Source organism: Mus musculus, chromosome 4 (genome assembly GCF_000001635.26).
Source record: "Mus musculus strain C57BL/6J chromosome 4, GRCm38.p6 C57BL/6J".
Taxonomy (NCBI): Eukaryota; Metazoa; Chordata; class Mammalia; order Rodentia; family Muridae; genus Mus; species Mus musculus.
In genome coordinates, this window is record NC_000070.6 from 135,492,895 (window position 1) to 135,508,621 (window position 15,727).

Sequence of the window (15,727 nt, forward strand, 5' to 3'; positions counted from 1 at the left end):
CAGGGCAGCCATGAAGACCTCTCTGCCCAGGTTGCACCTTGTCAAAGGGCCTAAAGTTAAGTTGTTGCTGCTGCTATCATTTGAGACAGTATTTCTGCAAGATGCCTCCCATATGTTTTTTGATATGTTAGATCCAATGCATATAGGATCAACTGGGAACCATAATTTTCTGGGAAGACTGGGAGGGCATAATTATAATTACTCTTGGATTAGACTGCATGTGTGTGAAAGCAACTCTGTGTTAAATGTCTGTATCTCTGTCCTGACATCGTTAATATGGGGGTGCTCGAGAGCTCCTTCTACCTGGGAGAGACCTAGGGCTGCTTCCAGCCTGGAGTTGAGGGGGCCCTGGATTGAAGGCACCTGTCAGGTCCTCTGCTGTTCCTGGAAACCTAGCTCAGAGCCTGGCAAGGTAACTTGCATAGATGCCCACTCGACCAAATGTAATGCCCATGATACACTGTGGTTTAAAAAAAGAATGCCTTACTCAGAACCCATGGCCACAAACAGATATACCCAGCCCCACCCACAGGATGTCAGAAAATGCAAACAGGCCTTGGGAACCAGCTAGGGAGGACAGCAGGTTGTCTCCCCCCACCGCACCCCTCTGTGTGTGTGTGTGTGTGTGTGTGTGTTGAGTCACTGGCTTTTAAACAGTAGCTTCAACTCCCCTCTCTACCCAGGGAACCCCCAGAGCTCTGAATACCCAAAGACAGAGGGAGGAAGATTCTCCTTGAACTGCCGTGTAGCATCACCCCAAAGCCTCCGTGGACTCTGTAAGTTGCATTCCCTTATAAGGCTCACACTTTGGCCTGGTGATGGTTTATTGTTGGTCCAAGGCTGACATATGTCCAAGAGGCACACAGCCAAGCCAGTGTTGACAATCACAGTCACAGTTTATGGTCACTGACCCAAGAGAATTCACAAAGTGCTTGCTTCCACTCGAATCCCCCGGCCTCATCTAAATGAATAACTCCGTTAACCCCACCGAGCAAGTCTTCCAGCGAGCATAACAGCCTCGCGGCCATGAAATTGGCTGTAACTAAAAACAAGGGTGTGTGTGTGTGTCCGCGCGCGCCCCCCCGCGTGCGTGCATGGAGGTCTTGTCACCACCTGACGATTCAGTTTGACCAAAGAACGTCGGTTTCATGCCAAGCTTTTCTTTCCCGGGGCTTTTGAGCACTGAGGGGTGACATTCTCGGAGAGACACACCTCTGTTTCAGTACCAAGCACAGAGCTCCCTCCATCCACCTGCCAGTCGCACCGGCTATTTCCTGCACGCTGGAGCCGGCAGTACTGGCCTTCCACTTCCTCATCTGGTAACGCCCAGCATCTCCTTCATTAAGGCAAACCCGTGCCCACCCTCCTTGAAAATATGGAAGAGACAAAAAAAAAAAAAAAAAAAAAAAATCGGAGGCAACAGAACCCAAACTGACAAGGCTGGCAACAACAAGGGAGACTATATTTATACTAGGGGATCAAAACAGCAAGCCTGATTTCAAGTACCCCTTCCCTCAGTCATGACCGTGACTCACCCGGGACGTTCCTTCTAGATCCACCTATCCCAGGTTCCGGAGAAGCGACTCGGACACTCCGTGCCACCCCTAGGTACAGCCTCTTGGATCCCTTCCCAGCTCCGAGTTTCCAAGGGGCTGCAGTGTTTTGCTTTCAAAGGTGGAGACTTGATTTGTTACACTGCCTGCCAGTCCCAAGCTGGCGAAGCCTCTGCGCAGGCGAGTGGTTGTCGGGAGGGGATGGGCGGGACATCCTGAAATAATTGGCTGCGTCGCCAAGCTCGCTTGAAGCGTAGGGGCGACCTGACACTCACCTGGAGGAGTCCCCTCTAGCGGCCAAAGGAAGAAGTCCGGGCTGCTTTGGTCCCCAAGTTATGGCTGCTCACCTCCACCTGCCGGACAAGTAGGCTGGGCTTAAGCAGCCCGCCTGGTGTCCCCCCGCAGTCTGCGCTAACTGCCACCGACCGTCCCGGGCGGCGCCCCTGCTGCTTCCATCAGGTAGCTCCAGTATCGAAACCCAGCAGAGCCCTGACACGTCTCGGGGACCGTGCGTACCCCTTCTTTCCTGCGCCTGCGTCCCACCTGTTGGCTGTATTGCGTCCTTAATTTCCCGGTACGCCTGCAGCTCAGCAGCCCCGGTAGGCTGTCAATCATCCTAGTAGTCCCGTCCCCCCCCCCGCACCCCTCCCCCGCCCGCTGCTGTTTCCCAGGGGTTCGGCTGTGAGCATGAACCTGCGCGTGGAGCTTCCAGCGCGCTCATTTTTCAGCACGCGCCGTTCAGTCCAGAGCCGCACAGCAACCTCTGGGGGAGATGTTGAGATCACACAGGTTTTACGAGGAAATGACATTGGGGAGACCTCAGCGATGGAAACGCGGTAGAACTGGGAGGGAGAGTTTAAGAGAGGATGGAGCTGCCATATTGTATTATGGGAGATGCCCAAAGACCAACTGGGTCGGTGCGAGATTTTTTTTTTTTTTCTTGAGGCGTGGGTGGCAGGAGATGTGATCTGAGGAACAAGCGGGAGACAGTTTCTAACAGGGGACTATCCCATAATTTTAAAGAAGACGCTGGTGGGTTTAAGCCGGGCTGTGGCTAGGCACTGTGGCTGCGGTGAAACGGGTAAGGGGCTCTTGGAATACTGCACGGTTGCCCTTGGGGAATTATGTCATCGACCTTTCTGCTCTCACACTCAGGGTGTGGATGGATGGGTAGGAACACTTGGGTTTATTCCTTCGATGAGTCACAAAAACAACAAACCAAACAAACCCAACAACCAAACAAAACCGAAACAATCAAACAAACAAACAAACAAGAAAAGGGAACTGAACCCCAGAAACAAAAACCCTAATAGTTAGTTCCCTGCCTAACAGGTTCTCCTTAGCATTGTCAATCCGAACCCCAAAATTCTGGTAGCTTTTTTTGTTGGTTTTTGAAACGTCTCCAACGATTGGTCAACAGCTTTTCACATTAAAGACACAGAGGACACCCCTGGCTAGTTAGCCAGTTGCCTGCCGCCGGACTCTGGAATGTTAGGCCAGTGGTTGCCATAGCGACCGGGCGGGAGGGATAGATTGACTAGTTAGGAACCAGTTCCTGTTAAGGGACCGGTCCTTGAGGTCTTGAGGAGGATTCCGCGCACTCCATGGGACACCCACGGAGACCTCCATACTCCGGGTGCGTGCGGAATCTCTGTGGCCAGTTGGGTGGTGCCTCGGATGCCAGAAGGTGCCACTTGGGGTACGAGTGGGTCAGCTTAAGCCCTCAGTGTACCAACGTGAAAAGAGCTCCCCCTTGGGCCCGGTGAATGGTTGGACATCTGATGCCCCTACTTCAGTCTTTGAGGGGGTCTCAGAACTGGGCGGTGGGTGAACCTCCAAGAGCCAGCTCTAACAGAACCCTTTTGGTACTCCCGCGTCTTCCTCAGCAAGTCTTTATTCTGGACTCCATTTTGGCCAAATGAAAGGGTGAGACTGGCTTCTCGAAGCCACTAACCAGTTGGTACAGTTCCATGTAGGCCTTGAACACACTCTCTCACCAAGCAAAATAGCTAATGGGTCAATCTCCTGGGGCTTTGAAAGGTCTTTTGAATCTCCTGTGCCTTCCACTATCCTTTAGTAGGGATGTTTCAAGTTGGAGGAAATCAGGCTAGACCGTGACCATCCGTCATGACCCATCAAGTGCAGGAGGCTCACCTGGCAAGCAGCATCCTGGGCAGAGCTAGGTTATATCTGTTCTCTACCAACTGTACCAGCATTCCATGGAAGACTGGAAAGCAAGATAGATACTTGTTTCCTTCTGGTGGTAGAATAATGTACTCTTTGACAGTTTTATACTTTCTTAAAATTTTCCAAAAATTTGATAATTTGCGTGAGAAGCATAATTTTAAAAATCTCTTGCAACTTTTAAAAAATAGATTATTTTAATTTTATGTACATTGGTGTTTTGACTGCATGTGTGTCTGTGTGAAGGTTGTCAGATTGCCCCTGGAACAGGAGTTATAGTTGTGAGCTGCCATGTTCATGAGAATTGAACTCTTAACCTCTCTCTGAGTCATCTCTCCAGCCCCGAATTTTTTTTCTTTAAAGACAAAGTCTCACTATGTAGTCCTGGCTAGCTTGGAAAGCTCTATTTAAACCAGGCTGGCCTTAGGCTCACAGAGATCCATCCACCTTTTCATGTTGGCATTAAAGGAGAAAACATCACTCCAAAATTTTTTGTTGTCATTTAAAAAAATTAATTTTCACTTTATGAATATGGATATTTTTCTCTGTCTGTCTGTTTCTGTAGCACACACAGGCCTGGTGCCTGTGGTGGCCAGGAAAGGGAGATTATCAGGTCTGTTTACACTGGAGCTATATAATGGCTTGGGGCCTCCATATGAATGCTTAGAATGGAACTCAGGCCCTCTGGAAAACCAGTCAGTGCCCTTCACCACTAGGCCATCTCTCCAGCCCTGTTGCTTTGTTTTGTGAGATAGGGGTCTGGACATATGATCCAAGCTGGCCTAGAACTCAGCGTGTAGATCGGGCTATCCTTGAACTTCTGATCCTCTCGCCTCTATTTCAAAGTGCTTGGATTACACGTCCCACTGCTGTTGCTGCCGAACAAACCAGGGCTTTGTCTTCATGAGACACCATTCCCAGCGTTCTCCAACAGCAGCGTCCTTAACGGGAGGGCTAAAAAATGGTCCTTACTAAAACAGCAAGGTCACACGGCAATGCGGTTAGTGAATACTGGCTGCTTTCAGAGACAGTAAAAGGCACTGTTCTCTGGTCAGTATTGATCGCTGTTTGGAAATATCTTAATGTTTTAAAGCCATAGTTTCCCGTGATCTTATTAAATGTTAAAATCTTAGATTATACAAATTGCCCTCGCGAAGAAGAATCCATCAAGGAACACACAGTGAAGAAGAAAGTTCTAGACGGACTTAAAATTGCTTACTCAATTCCCCCATTCACTAAGATTTAGAGACAGGGAGAGTTCCTTAGGGCGTATGGGTAAAATGAATCCAGAGTCAGCTCATGAAAAATTAACTGCTTTGGAGATGAAACTGTGTACATGCTATTGACAACTAAATGAAAAAAACAAACAGAAAAAAGAAAAAAGAAAAAACAGAATAATAGCCCCAGCCACATGGATTAGAAAACTCTTTAGATCTCAGACAAGCAGGTGGCCCAATAATGTAGTCCCTGAGAGAAGTTACCTCGATTAGGGAGGGAGCAATTTCCAGGCTGCCCTGCAGGCAGGAGGGCAGTGGAAACAAACTCTAGTCTTCTGAATTGAAGTGCATTAGCATTGCAGCTTGGATGGCCCCCAAGGCCTGTTTGTTGAAAACCTGGTCCCTGGCCTTTGATGGTATTGGGGGTTTGTGGAATCTTCAGGAGATAGGGCCCAGTGGAAGGAAGTTAGGTCACTGGGTGTGTGATGTTGGAGGAGCTATTGGGACCAGCCCTTTCCTGTTTTTCTTTGCTTCTCTGGATGCTGTGGAGAGGACCCCCCACCCCTACTTCCACTATGCTGTGTTCCCGAAGTCCGCGCTGATGTAGGCCCTGAGCAGCGGGACCGATGAGGAGGGGCTGAAACCCTGGGAGCCGGGAGCCAATACAAGTCTTTAAGTATTTTGTTTAAGTGATGGGATGCTACCTGACATAAGGACATGGAGGTCAGAGTCCAGGGAAGGCAAAGAATGCAGAATTGTGATCTAAAATACCAGAGGAGACTGTGGCTTAGGGAAAAAGCTGGCAATCTGAAGAGATCGCTTTGGGTGTTGGCTGTGGAACCCCAGAGCCAAGGATACTTCATGTCCCCATAGGCCAGGATGGAGGGACACTGTGTTAGACAGGAGATAGGATGATTCCACAGAAGCAGTATGCCTAGTGACTGAGGGCGTGGCTCAGCTGGCAGACTGCTTGCCTAGCTTACATGTGTGTAGCCCTGAACTCGATTCCCTGCGCCACATCCAGGGGTATAAATGGTGATGTATGCACGCAATCCATCAGTCAGGAGGCGGTGGCAGGAGGATCAGAAGTTCCAGGTCATCATTAGCTCCATGGTGGGTTTGCCAGCCCAGGCTACAAGAGATACTGTTAAAAGAAAATCAAGTATCATGCCTTAGTAGTGACAATAAATGACTTCCAGAATAAAAACTGCTCTGAATCTTCCCAAGCCTGAACGCTTGAAGAAGTCAAACCTGCAAGTTACCAAAAACAAGCCAGGGGAAAAGAATGCAAACGCACGTACCCAGCAGGAAGATCCAGGAAAATGGACCCCAACCAGGAGAGCAGTACCAGCAATGGCAGATATTACAGAACCAGCGGAAAAGCACTCCAGAAAAGCCGTTACAGACTGGAGAAGACTCCAGAAAAGCCGTTACAGACTGGAGAAGACTCCAGAAAAGCCATTACAGACTGGAGAAGACTCCAGAAAAGCCGTTACAGACTGGAGAAGACTCCAGAAAAGCCGTTACAGACTGGAGAAGACTCCAGAAAAGCTGTTACAGACTGGAGAAGACTCCAGAAAAGCTGTTACAGACTGGAGAAGACTCCAGAAAAGCTGTTACAGACTGGAGAAGACTGCCCCCAGGAAGGCAGAGGACAGCATAGTCACCGTGAGGCTGGACGGGGAAGGTCTTTTTAAAAACAGAAAGATAAGAGACGCTGCCTAAGGGTGCAGAGGTTGGTTAGCTTTCTCTGCTGATAAAAAGGGAAAATGTGGTAGACAAGTGGTGTTCCCAGGCATCTTGGGGAGTCCCAGAAGAGCCCCATATTATGTATGGAAGTCAGGGTCCCCTCTTGGGGTTCTCAGTTTCATTACTAAAAGAATTTAAGAAGGAACACTAACAGAAGCCCAAGGACAAAGAACCAAGTCAAACAAGTTGAGGGCGATTGAATTAGTTTGAAAGGAGAAGCCCTTTCAAAGGGCAGGTGAGCTGTACATGTCATGGCTGCTGGGGAGGAAGGACAAGGGTGGAGAGGAGAAGCTGGCACAGAGATCAGCTACTTGTTGAGGACAGGAGCTTTAGAAAAAGATCAAATTCAAAGCATTGGGGAATTTGTAAGCAGGGCTCTTGAGCTCTGGATAGCATCTGAAAGAAAAAAGAGGAAATAGTTATGGCTAGGTGGTCAGACCCAGCAGATCCCCATGGCAACCGCTGGGGAGTGCACTGGGGGAAGGGGTGGATATTACCTGGTAACCTCCCTTTCCCAGTGATGGCCCCTAGACAGATCCCAGACCTGTCCGCTTAATTAATCCTCAAGGGAGGAGACGAGGGCCTGTCTCCACTAAGGGGTAGAGTCCTCCTTCACAAAGGAGAGACCCAGATCCCACATCCCTGCTCTGAGGAGATGGAGACAGCAGGCCCCCTGGGACTCCCTGGTCAGCAGGTCAAATCAGTCAGCTCCAGGTTCATTGTGAGACCCTGTCTCAAAAATGAAAGGGAGAAAGGGAGGAAGACATCTGGTGTGGTGTTTCACACTCAGGCATCATATGTATACACATGAATACTCATGAATACATACACATGAATACATATACACATGAATACTCGCGGTCACAGGGTAGCATTTAGAAATGAAGGAAATGTAAGTGTAGGCGTATATTTTTCACAACCTACTTTAATAAGGGTCCATCCTTCCCTCGAGCCCACCACCCACCAGATGCAGTGGAAAGAGAGGTGATTAGGATGCAGGGGAAGCAGACATGTTTAGAGATAGTTTTGGGGGGCTTTTCCAATCTTCACTGTTCCCAGTGCAGTCCACTCAGCAGACACCACACACGAATCAGTAGTGGCAGCTGGATCTAAGAGAAATGGCCAGGTTCAATAATAGGCTGGAGTCCAGGGAAGTGGGCAAGAAACTGCAGGAACCACACAGGAAGGAAGCTCTTTGGAGAGTTTCTCTCAATGATGTCATCACAGGCGAAGTTCGACAACGCAGTGTAAGGCGAACCGATACGTGTGCATCGTCAGTGAAGATGGGTGAGTCAGAGCGCCCACTGTCTGTAGGGTCATTCTTATATTCCTTCTGGACATCATGCATCCTTTCATGGATCTGCTATAGCAAAAAATCCTTTCACCTGTGTCTGCTTCGGCAAAACATTCCTTCACCCTTCTGCCCCAGCAAAACACCATTATAGCCTAATTGAGTTTCCAAAGAAACCAGGACTTTCCGCTTTATATAGCAATTAAAACGAAAACAGTTGATGAGGTCCACAGGTGAGACTAGCTTGGTGAAGCTGAAGCTGGAACAATCTAGATGGTCTAATGGAGCACAGAGGTTAAACCAGGCCGAGCTTCAAAGACAGACAGACTCTCGGCAACCTTTAGGAAAACACAAGTGACCTAACACATGTATAACTGTCACCCTGGAAAAGGGGAGAGCAGAAAAAAAAAGGTCTGCGAAATGGTCTCAGAATCCAATGGAAAGCATAAGCCGTCAGGAAATGCATCGAATCCCAAATATTAAAAGTCCTGAAGAAGCCGGTAGTGGCGCACGCCTTTAATTCCGGCACTCGGGAGGCAGAGGCAGGCGGATTTCTGAGTTCGAAGCCAGCCTGGTCTACAGAGTGAGTTCCAGGACAGCCAGGGCTACACAGAGAAACCCTGTCTCAAAAATAGGAAAAAGGAGGAGGGGGAGGAGGAGGAGGAGGAGGGGGAGGGGGAGGAGGAGGAAGAGGAGGAGGAGGAGGAGGAGAAGGAGAAGATGAAAAGTCCTGAAGAAAACCATGCCAAGGCACCATCAAAATTAGATCAGTGAGAAAAAAAAAGAAAAAGTAGATCATTGAGGGAGCGGAGCTGCAGGCGGCAGAGCACTGGCAGTGGGGAGGGGACCTCTGGAGGAAATGCCTCTGTTCTGTTTGCCATCTCCCACTGTGATAAAGGTCTTGTCTGAAAGCTACTTAGGGAGGAAAGGGTTTACATTCTTACCGCAGTCATGAAAGGAAGTCAAAGCAGGAACCTATGTGCAAGTAGGTTCACCTTTCATCTCAGCACTCAGGAGACATAGGCAGAGGGGACTTTGAGGCTAGCCTGGACTACATAGTTTCGGGACAGCCAGGGCTATGTAGTTAGACCCTGCCTCAAACAAGACAAAAAAAAAAAAAAAAAAAAGTAGGTGGAAGCTGTTGTGATGCACTCTTTAAAACCCATGACTGGAGAAAGTGAGGCAAGTTCAAGGCTAGCCTGGGCTACATAGCTTATTGTCTTTAAAACAAAACAAGAAAACAAAAATTAGGTTTGTTAAAAACAACAACAAAAACAAAAGAAAAATAAAACCTCTGTGAGTTCAAGGCCAACCTAGTCTACATAAAAAGAGTTCTAGACCAGCTAGGACTACACAGCGATGCCCCTGTCTCAATAGCAAAACAGCTCCTCAAACAAGACAAGAAAAAGCACCGAGCTTGCAGAGGGAGGGAGGTAAGAATTACAGTGAACCTCTCTATAACTGTGGGGGCCAGGAGGTGGGGATGCAGCGTGGGGGCAGAGCTGGTGTCTAGCATGCTCCTAGTCCCAAGTTCAGACTTCAGAATCAAAACAACAGGGAACCACATTTAGGGCTGGGGTTATAGGTCACTGCATGGTCCTGGGTTTGAAGCCCAGTTTTTTGGTTTTTTTTTTGTTTTGTTTTGTTTTTTTTTTTGTTGTTGTTCTTTAAATGAGGGGCTGGAGAGATGGCTTAGTGGTTAAGAGCACCGACTGCTCTCCCGAAGGTCCTTAGTTCAAATCCCAGCAACCACATGGTGGCTCACAACCATCTGTAATGTGATCTGACGCTCTCTTTTGGTGCATCTGAAGACAGCTACAGTGTACTTAGATATAATGATAAATAAATCTTTAAAAAAATGAAAGAAAGAAAAAAAAACTATCTTTAAATATGAAGGAACAGTTGGTTCACACAAAAAAAGGCTAGGAAGGGGTATAGATATTAATAGTAATTAAAAGACAGCTGGAGGGGATATTAATAAGAACTATTAGCAAGAAATATTAATAAGACAGAACAGGAATCTTACCAGAGCTAGACAGAGGCATTTCAAAAGTACCTATAGATCACATGTGTGCAGGCATCCCTAACAGTGTGCATTACATGTGTGCATCACATGTGTGCATCCCTAACAGTGCTTCAACATACATGGAACACAGGGAGAGTTCTGGAAATAAAGAAGAGCCGCCAGTGGTGCTGCCCAGGGGCCGCCAGCACATCCCTCAGCACTGCGTGGGAAACCGGGGCATAGAAGGCGTGAACACCAACACTGAGCAGTCCATCAGGGTGGCAACTGTGCAAAACTGTAGCCAACCATATAGGAAAACTCAAAACCAACCACAGGAAGAAGTCTGGGAAATTCCCCCAACGGCTTGGAAATGAATTACCCGACTTCCACGTTTCAAAAAGAAGTCACAAGGGTTAATGGTGTAAACCGAGAGGAAAATAAAAACGAAACGCATCAAAATATACGAGGTGCCATTAAGACGGTACCTCTGGACAAATTTAAGGTTAAAATATTGGTTTTATTCTAAGTGGTAAGAGAAGTCCGAGTTTAGTGGCCCAGGCTTTCTCCTAAGAGTTAAAAATAGCATGTGGAACTCACAGAAAGAAAGGACATGGAAAAGCTGTTTGCTTTTGAAAAGGTGGTTGTTAGAGCCCTAGCAGGCCTGTCAACAAAAGTCTATAAAGTGTAAATTGTTAGTACAGGGAGTAAAGGAAGGCCAGCTCTGCAGATATTAAAAGGACAGTTTGGCCAGGTGTGGTGATGCACACGCTTAAACCCAGAGCTTGGGGCACAGGCCAGCTGCCCTGCATAGTAAAGCTACCTAGTGGGACCCTGCCCCCAAACAAGCCAGGGCAATAAGGAACGTTTTGAACAAAGTTATGCTAATGAACCTCATGGCGGTGAAACGGAGACGTTTCTTTGAAATGTGCTTGTTTTCCAGGAGAAGCTGACAGCATTAAGTCACGCAATGTATCGCCGAGAACCTTCCCTCAACATCAGACCTTGGCTTCATCTGAATGGAAAGAAGAAAGTATTTGAGTCCTAAGCAAACACTTTGAGGATAATGCCAATACTAGGAAGTAAAAAGAGAAGCAGGGTCGACAAGATGGCTCAGCAGGGAAAGGTGCTTGCTGCCAACCTGGTGACCTGAGTTCAATTCCAGGGAACCATACAGTGAAAGAAGAAAGTGAGTCCCCTCAAATTGCCTTTGGACCCCCAAATGTGCATGCCCAGACACACAAATGGAGAAATAGTGGAAAAAAAGAAATACATACTTTTAAACTCATTTTATGAAACAAAAAGCGAGGACATTTAAAAAAAATAGAAGAAAGCTACCGTTTGGTAGCCTTGTACATAGGTCTGGAAGTCTACATTGCAACCAAAGTAGCACTAATTACAGAAATTCTAGATTTAAAAAATATTTTAATTAGTGTAAATCAGTTAATATAACCGCAAAGAATACCGACAGGGGTCATGTGTACAAACAAAGATGAAGTGTTCCATAAAATTCAATATCTGGTACTACACAGGAAAAGAGTTGTAGGAAATTAGGATTAAAAATGAAAAATATCTTCTATTAAAAAAAAGAAAAGAGGGCTGGTGAGATGGCTCAGTGGGTAAGAGCACCCGACTGCTCTTCTGAAGGTCCGGAGTTCAAATCCCAGCAACCACATGATGACTCACAACCATCCGTAATGAGATCTGACTCCCTCTTCTGGAGTGTCTGAAGACAGCTACAGTGTACTTACATATAATAAATAAATGAATCTTTAAAAAATATTAAAAAAAAAAAGAAAGAAAAGGAAAACTTCCTAGAACCAAATGTGGTACACACCTTCATTCCCAGCACACAGGAGGTTGTGGCAGGAGGATCACAGGTTCTAGGCCAGCCTGGATTATTAATATATAAGGAGACCTTGTCTCCAAATTCAACTAACCTAACAACAACAACAACAACACCCTTGTAACTAGCATCAGACTTTATGCAGAAGGCCTGCGTATCCCTACTCAAGCTGGTATTAAGATAAATATCTGCTCTTGTCAGCTACCTTCAGGGTGTGCCCCGGGCATTGCAATGTTCCAAGGGAAGAAAGTAATGGCATACATTAGAAAGGGATGGAATAAGCCCGGTCTTTTATGGATGGATGGATGGTTATCTCTATTAGAATTCCTAATCTACAGTGAAGCTTTTAGAACTGAAAAAACAGGGCTAAGTTGGAGAACAGGATCAATATATAAAAATCACCAGAAATGGAGAATTGGAAACAGACGACTGGGGAAGCATTTCAGGGGCAGACGGCTTGCCTGGTATCATCCATGGCCCGGCTCCAGTCTCCAGCACCAATTCTCATGTCAAGACTTTTAAGAGAGTCCATTTTCGTGACATAGGAATATGAACCCCCTAGGGTTGCATTTAAGAAAGTCTACGTTGGGATGGGGAGATGGCTCATAAGACAGTGTCCAACGGGGACCTGAGTTAGGATCCCCTGAACCCATTAAAAGCCGGACACAGCAAGCAAGGTGAAAGGCGGGGTCTAATACCTGAGGCTTGTCCTCTGACCTTCACGCGTGCACCGTGGCACTCTCTCACAAAGGCCCACAGAGATGTGCAATAGCGATACATTCATAAGTACAAGCTGCTGCTGAGAAATGCAAGTATATCAGAATAAACGGGAGATCTGCCAGATGAGTGGCTCTCAATACTCAACGAAGCTGAGATATTCTCACGGAATTTTTGATGCAATACCAATCAAAATCTAGGAAGTATTTTTAAAACAACAACAACAAACAAGTAACCTTTCCTTTCTAGGTGTGTGTGTGTGTTTACTCATATGAAGTGTGCAGGTGCCTGTGGAGGCCAGAAAAGTGCATCTGATTCTCAGACGCTGGAGTTCCAGGCTTTCTGAACTTCTCTGTGTGTAGGCGCTTGGAAAGCGAACAGAAGCCCTTTGCAGAAGCAGTGAATGCTTTTAACCACTGAGCTGTCTCTCCAGCCCCACGAGGACTGGGTCAGTAGCACTTGATCAGCTGATGGTCACATTTGTGCCACATTGTAGAAGGGCAGCCATTGTGACAGGAAGCACGGAAACCGGCAGAAACCAGTTCCCCGAGGGAAATGCCTGCAAACGCGCTTGCCAACTTTGTGGCATACAGATAACCTTAATGTCTTAGTCATGGTGGTATATGACCCAATTGTACCCACTGTCAAGACGCATACCTTTACCGCTGATGAATTGAACTGTATGTAAATTATATCTCCGCCAAACTAAGTAAGTCAATAATGAAAATGAGATCTAAAGCCTCCACAGTCCAGCAGTGATGGTGACCTTGGGTGGCCTCCTTAATTCTGGCACTTCTGTGTGCTTGAAGCCTGGGGCTTCCCAGCAGTTGGTGGACATGCTCCACACCCTAACCCTTACAGAGCCGCCCGCAGGGTAAAATGGCCCCTACAAATGCCGCATCTTATTTCAGGTATTTAGAAGGACGCGAGGCTGTGGTTCTCAAACAGACGGAACATGTCCCAGAAATTTGCTAACTTGGACAACGTTGTCCTGAGGGCAGACCTTGACAAACCTAAGAAGCACGCCGACAGAGTTCAGAAAGGTGAATTTAGATGACAACATGTCCGCTCCAGTACCTGAGAGCAGGCGTGCAGCGTCTGGTTAGTAAATCCAGGCACTAGCCACAAGTCCATCCTTTGGGAGTGTATCCCATGGATTGCTGACCCTAGCGTGTAGATGGGAAGAAACCATTAGAGAGGATGAATCGGAATTGGGGGTGGGGTGGGGTGGGGACTGACCTTTCAACAACAGCAAAAACCAACATGCTGTTTTTAATCTGTCCAGCCAGAACCGTCTTCTTCAGTTTTAAATGTGTAACAGGTCATGCTTGCTTTATTTTCGACAACTAAGTTGGGTTTTTTTGTTTGTTTGTTTGGTTTGGTTTGGTTTTTGTTGTTGTGGGGAGTTTTTTTTTTTGTTTTTTTTTTTTATTAGGTATTTTTCTCGTTTACATTTTCAATGCTATCCCAAAAGTCCCCCATACCCACCCCTGTTTTTTGGTTTTTTATTTTTTTGGTTTTTGGTTTTGGTTTTGGTTTTTCAAGACAGGGTTTCTCTGTGTAGTCCTGGCCTGGCTGTTCTGGACCTCACTCTGTATGTAGACCAGGCTGGCCTTGAACACAGAACTCGCCCTGCCTCTGCCTCCCAAGTATTGGGATTAAAGGCGTGCGCCACCACTGCCCAGCAACAACTAAGTGAGCTGCCATGTAGGTGCTGGGAATCAAACCTGGGTCCTCTGGAAGTGCGGCAGCCTGTGCTCTTAACCTCGGAGCCATCTTTTCAGTCTCTATTTTAATTTTCCAAAATAATACTTCTTTATTTTGTACCTGCATGCTGTGGAGCACATGTGGAAGACACAGAACACCTTTTGGGGATTAGTTCTCTCCTTCCACCATGGAGGTCTTGGGGACTGAATTCAGCGCACCAGCCCGGGCAACAAGAGCCCTTGCTCCACTGCGCCATCCTTTGACCCTGTATTGAATGTTTTTAATTCAAAGAGGATAGTTTTATTAGAGTTTTAAAGAGGAAAGGAAAGAAAACAGAGCAAAGCTGTAAATTTAAACAGCTGCCAAGAGAAGGGAGAAAAGAAGAAAGCACCACACTGACCGCGGAGTTCAGCTCCGTGTCATCAGACAGCCACACGCGGGGAAGGGGGGCTGTGGAGAAAGAGGAAGTCTCACCCACCAATATAAGCATCCTCTAGTTCTAGCCAGCATCCCGGAGAAAACACTAAACAAAAGGAAAGGTTGTATCTCCCTGGGAGGGACTGCCTATTCCAGCCTGGTCTTGTACTTAATATGTAGCCAAAGGTGACCTTGACTTTCTTCTAATCCCCCTGCCTCCACTACCTGAACGCTGCATGGAGCCAGGGGGGCGTGCGCATGCGCTATCTACCAGCCGCGCTACATTCCCAGCCTAGTATGACTCCACAGTTTTCCTGTCGCCGCGCGGGCACTGATGGATATCTTTTTGTTGTTGTATAGGTTTTACGGCTGCATACCCAACTCAGTCCTCCATCCCTTATAGACACAGGACGTCAATAATCCCAGAATCAGAAAAAAAGGGATTTAACAGCCAAGCCAGGAGATTTTATAGCAAAAAGGTAAATGACAGTTGCCTTCAAAATTCTTTGCTTGGGTTTAGCTGTTGTGTTTCTCTATGAACAGCAGGGGGCAGTATCACCCGAGGGCCTGTACCATCCTTGTGTCAGGATTTTATATATAATATACGCTTTGGAAACATAACTCAGGGTCTTGCTGGGTAGCCTGGCCAGCTTTGTACTCGGTCCCCTTTCCTTGGCCACCAGTATACCTGAATTGAAATCTGCCTCCACACCCTGTAGCCAAAATCATCTTTATGTTGAAAAGAATAAAAATACAAACTCTTCCGAACCTACGTATGTATAGCCGAAGACAAAACCCACCCCACTCTGATCCGTCAGAGGGAATGACATAATTCCCCAGATAACATGTGGGAAGACAAGTCTCTAAAAAAATTATAGTTGTGTTAGTAATGAGCACCCCTGTTTAAAAGATTCCTTAAACAGTATCTGATTAATATTACAGGGGGCTGGTAAGATGGCTTAGCCTTGAACCCATTTAGTGGCGAGAAGCCAACTCTTTTAATAGTTGTCCTCGTGTATACCATGGTATGTACACACAAATAAA

General features: G+C 46.9%; 2 protein-coding genes across 18 annotated transcripts in view; one reads left to right on the top strand and one right to left on the bottom strand.

Annotated features, from left to right (window-relative positions):
* The window catches only part of Nipal3 (NIPA-like domain containing 3), a 52,168-nt gene extending 50,090 nt beyond the window's left edge, over positions 1-2,078 (bottom strand). For 2 of the 8 annotated variants that reach the window (XR_003955032.1, XM_006539231.1), the window contains exon 1: positions 1,536-1,724. The gene's annotated coding sequence lies outside the window, so the exon portion shown is untranslated. Of the gene's footprint in view, positions 1-1,535; positions 1,725-1,828 lie in introns of those variants that run through there. The other 6 variants (XM_006539230.4, XM_030253854.1, NM_001347220.1 and 3 more) reach the window with 4 other exon arrangements.
* The window catches only part of Stpg1 (sperm tail PG rich repeat containing 1), a 43,134-nt gene continuing 29,182 nt past the window's right edge, over positions 1,776-15,727 (top strand). Inside the window, exons 1-4 of one of the 10 annotated variants that reach the window (XM_011250357.3) lie at positions 1,776-2,012; positions 10,940-11,185; positions 13,471-13,602; positions 15,044-15,162. In XM_011250357.3, coding sequence (XP_011248659.1) covers positions 13,515-13,602; positions 15,044-15,162 — 207 coding nt within the window. In that variant the 5' untranslated portion in view covers positions 1,776-2,012; positions 10,940-11,185; positions 13,471-13,514. Of the gene's footprint in view, positions 2,013-2,085; positions 2,153-2,225; positions 3,253-10,939; positions 11,186-13,470; positions 13,661-15,043; positions 15,163-15,727 lie in introns of those variants that run through there. The other 9 variants (XM_006539286.4, XM_011250356.2, XM_017320458.2 and 6 more) reach the window with 9 other exon arrangements.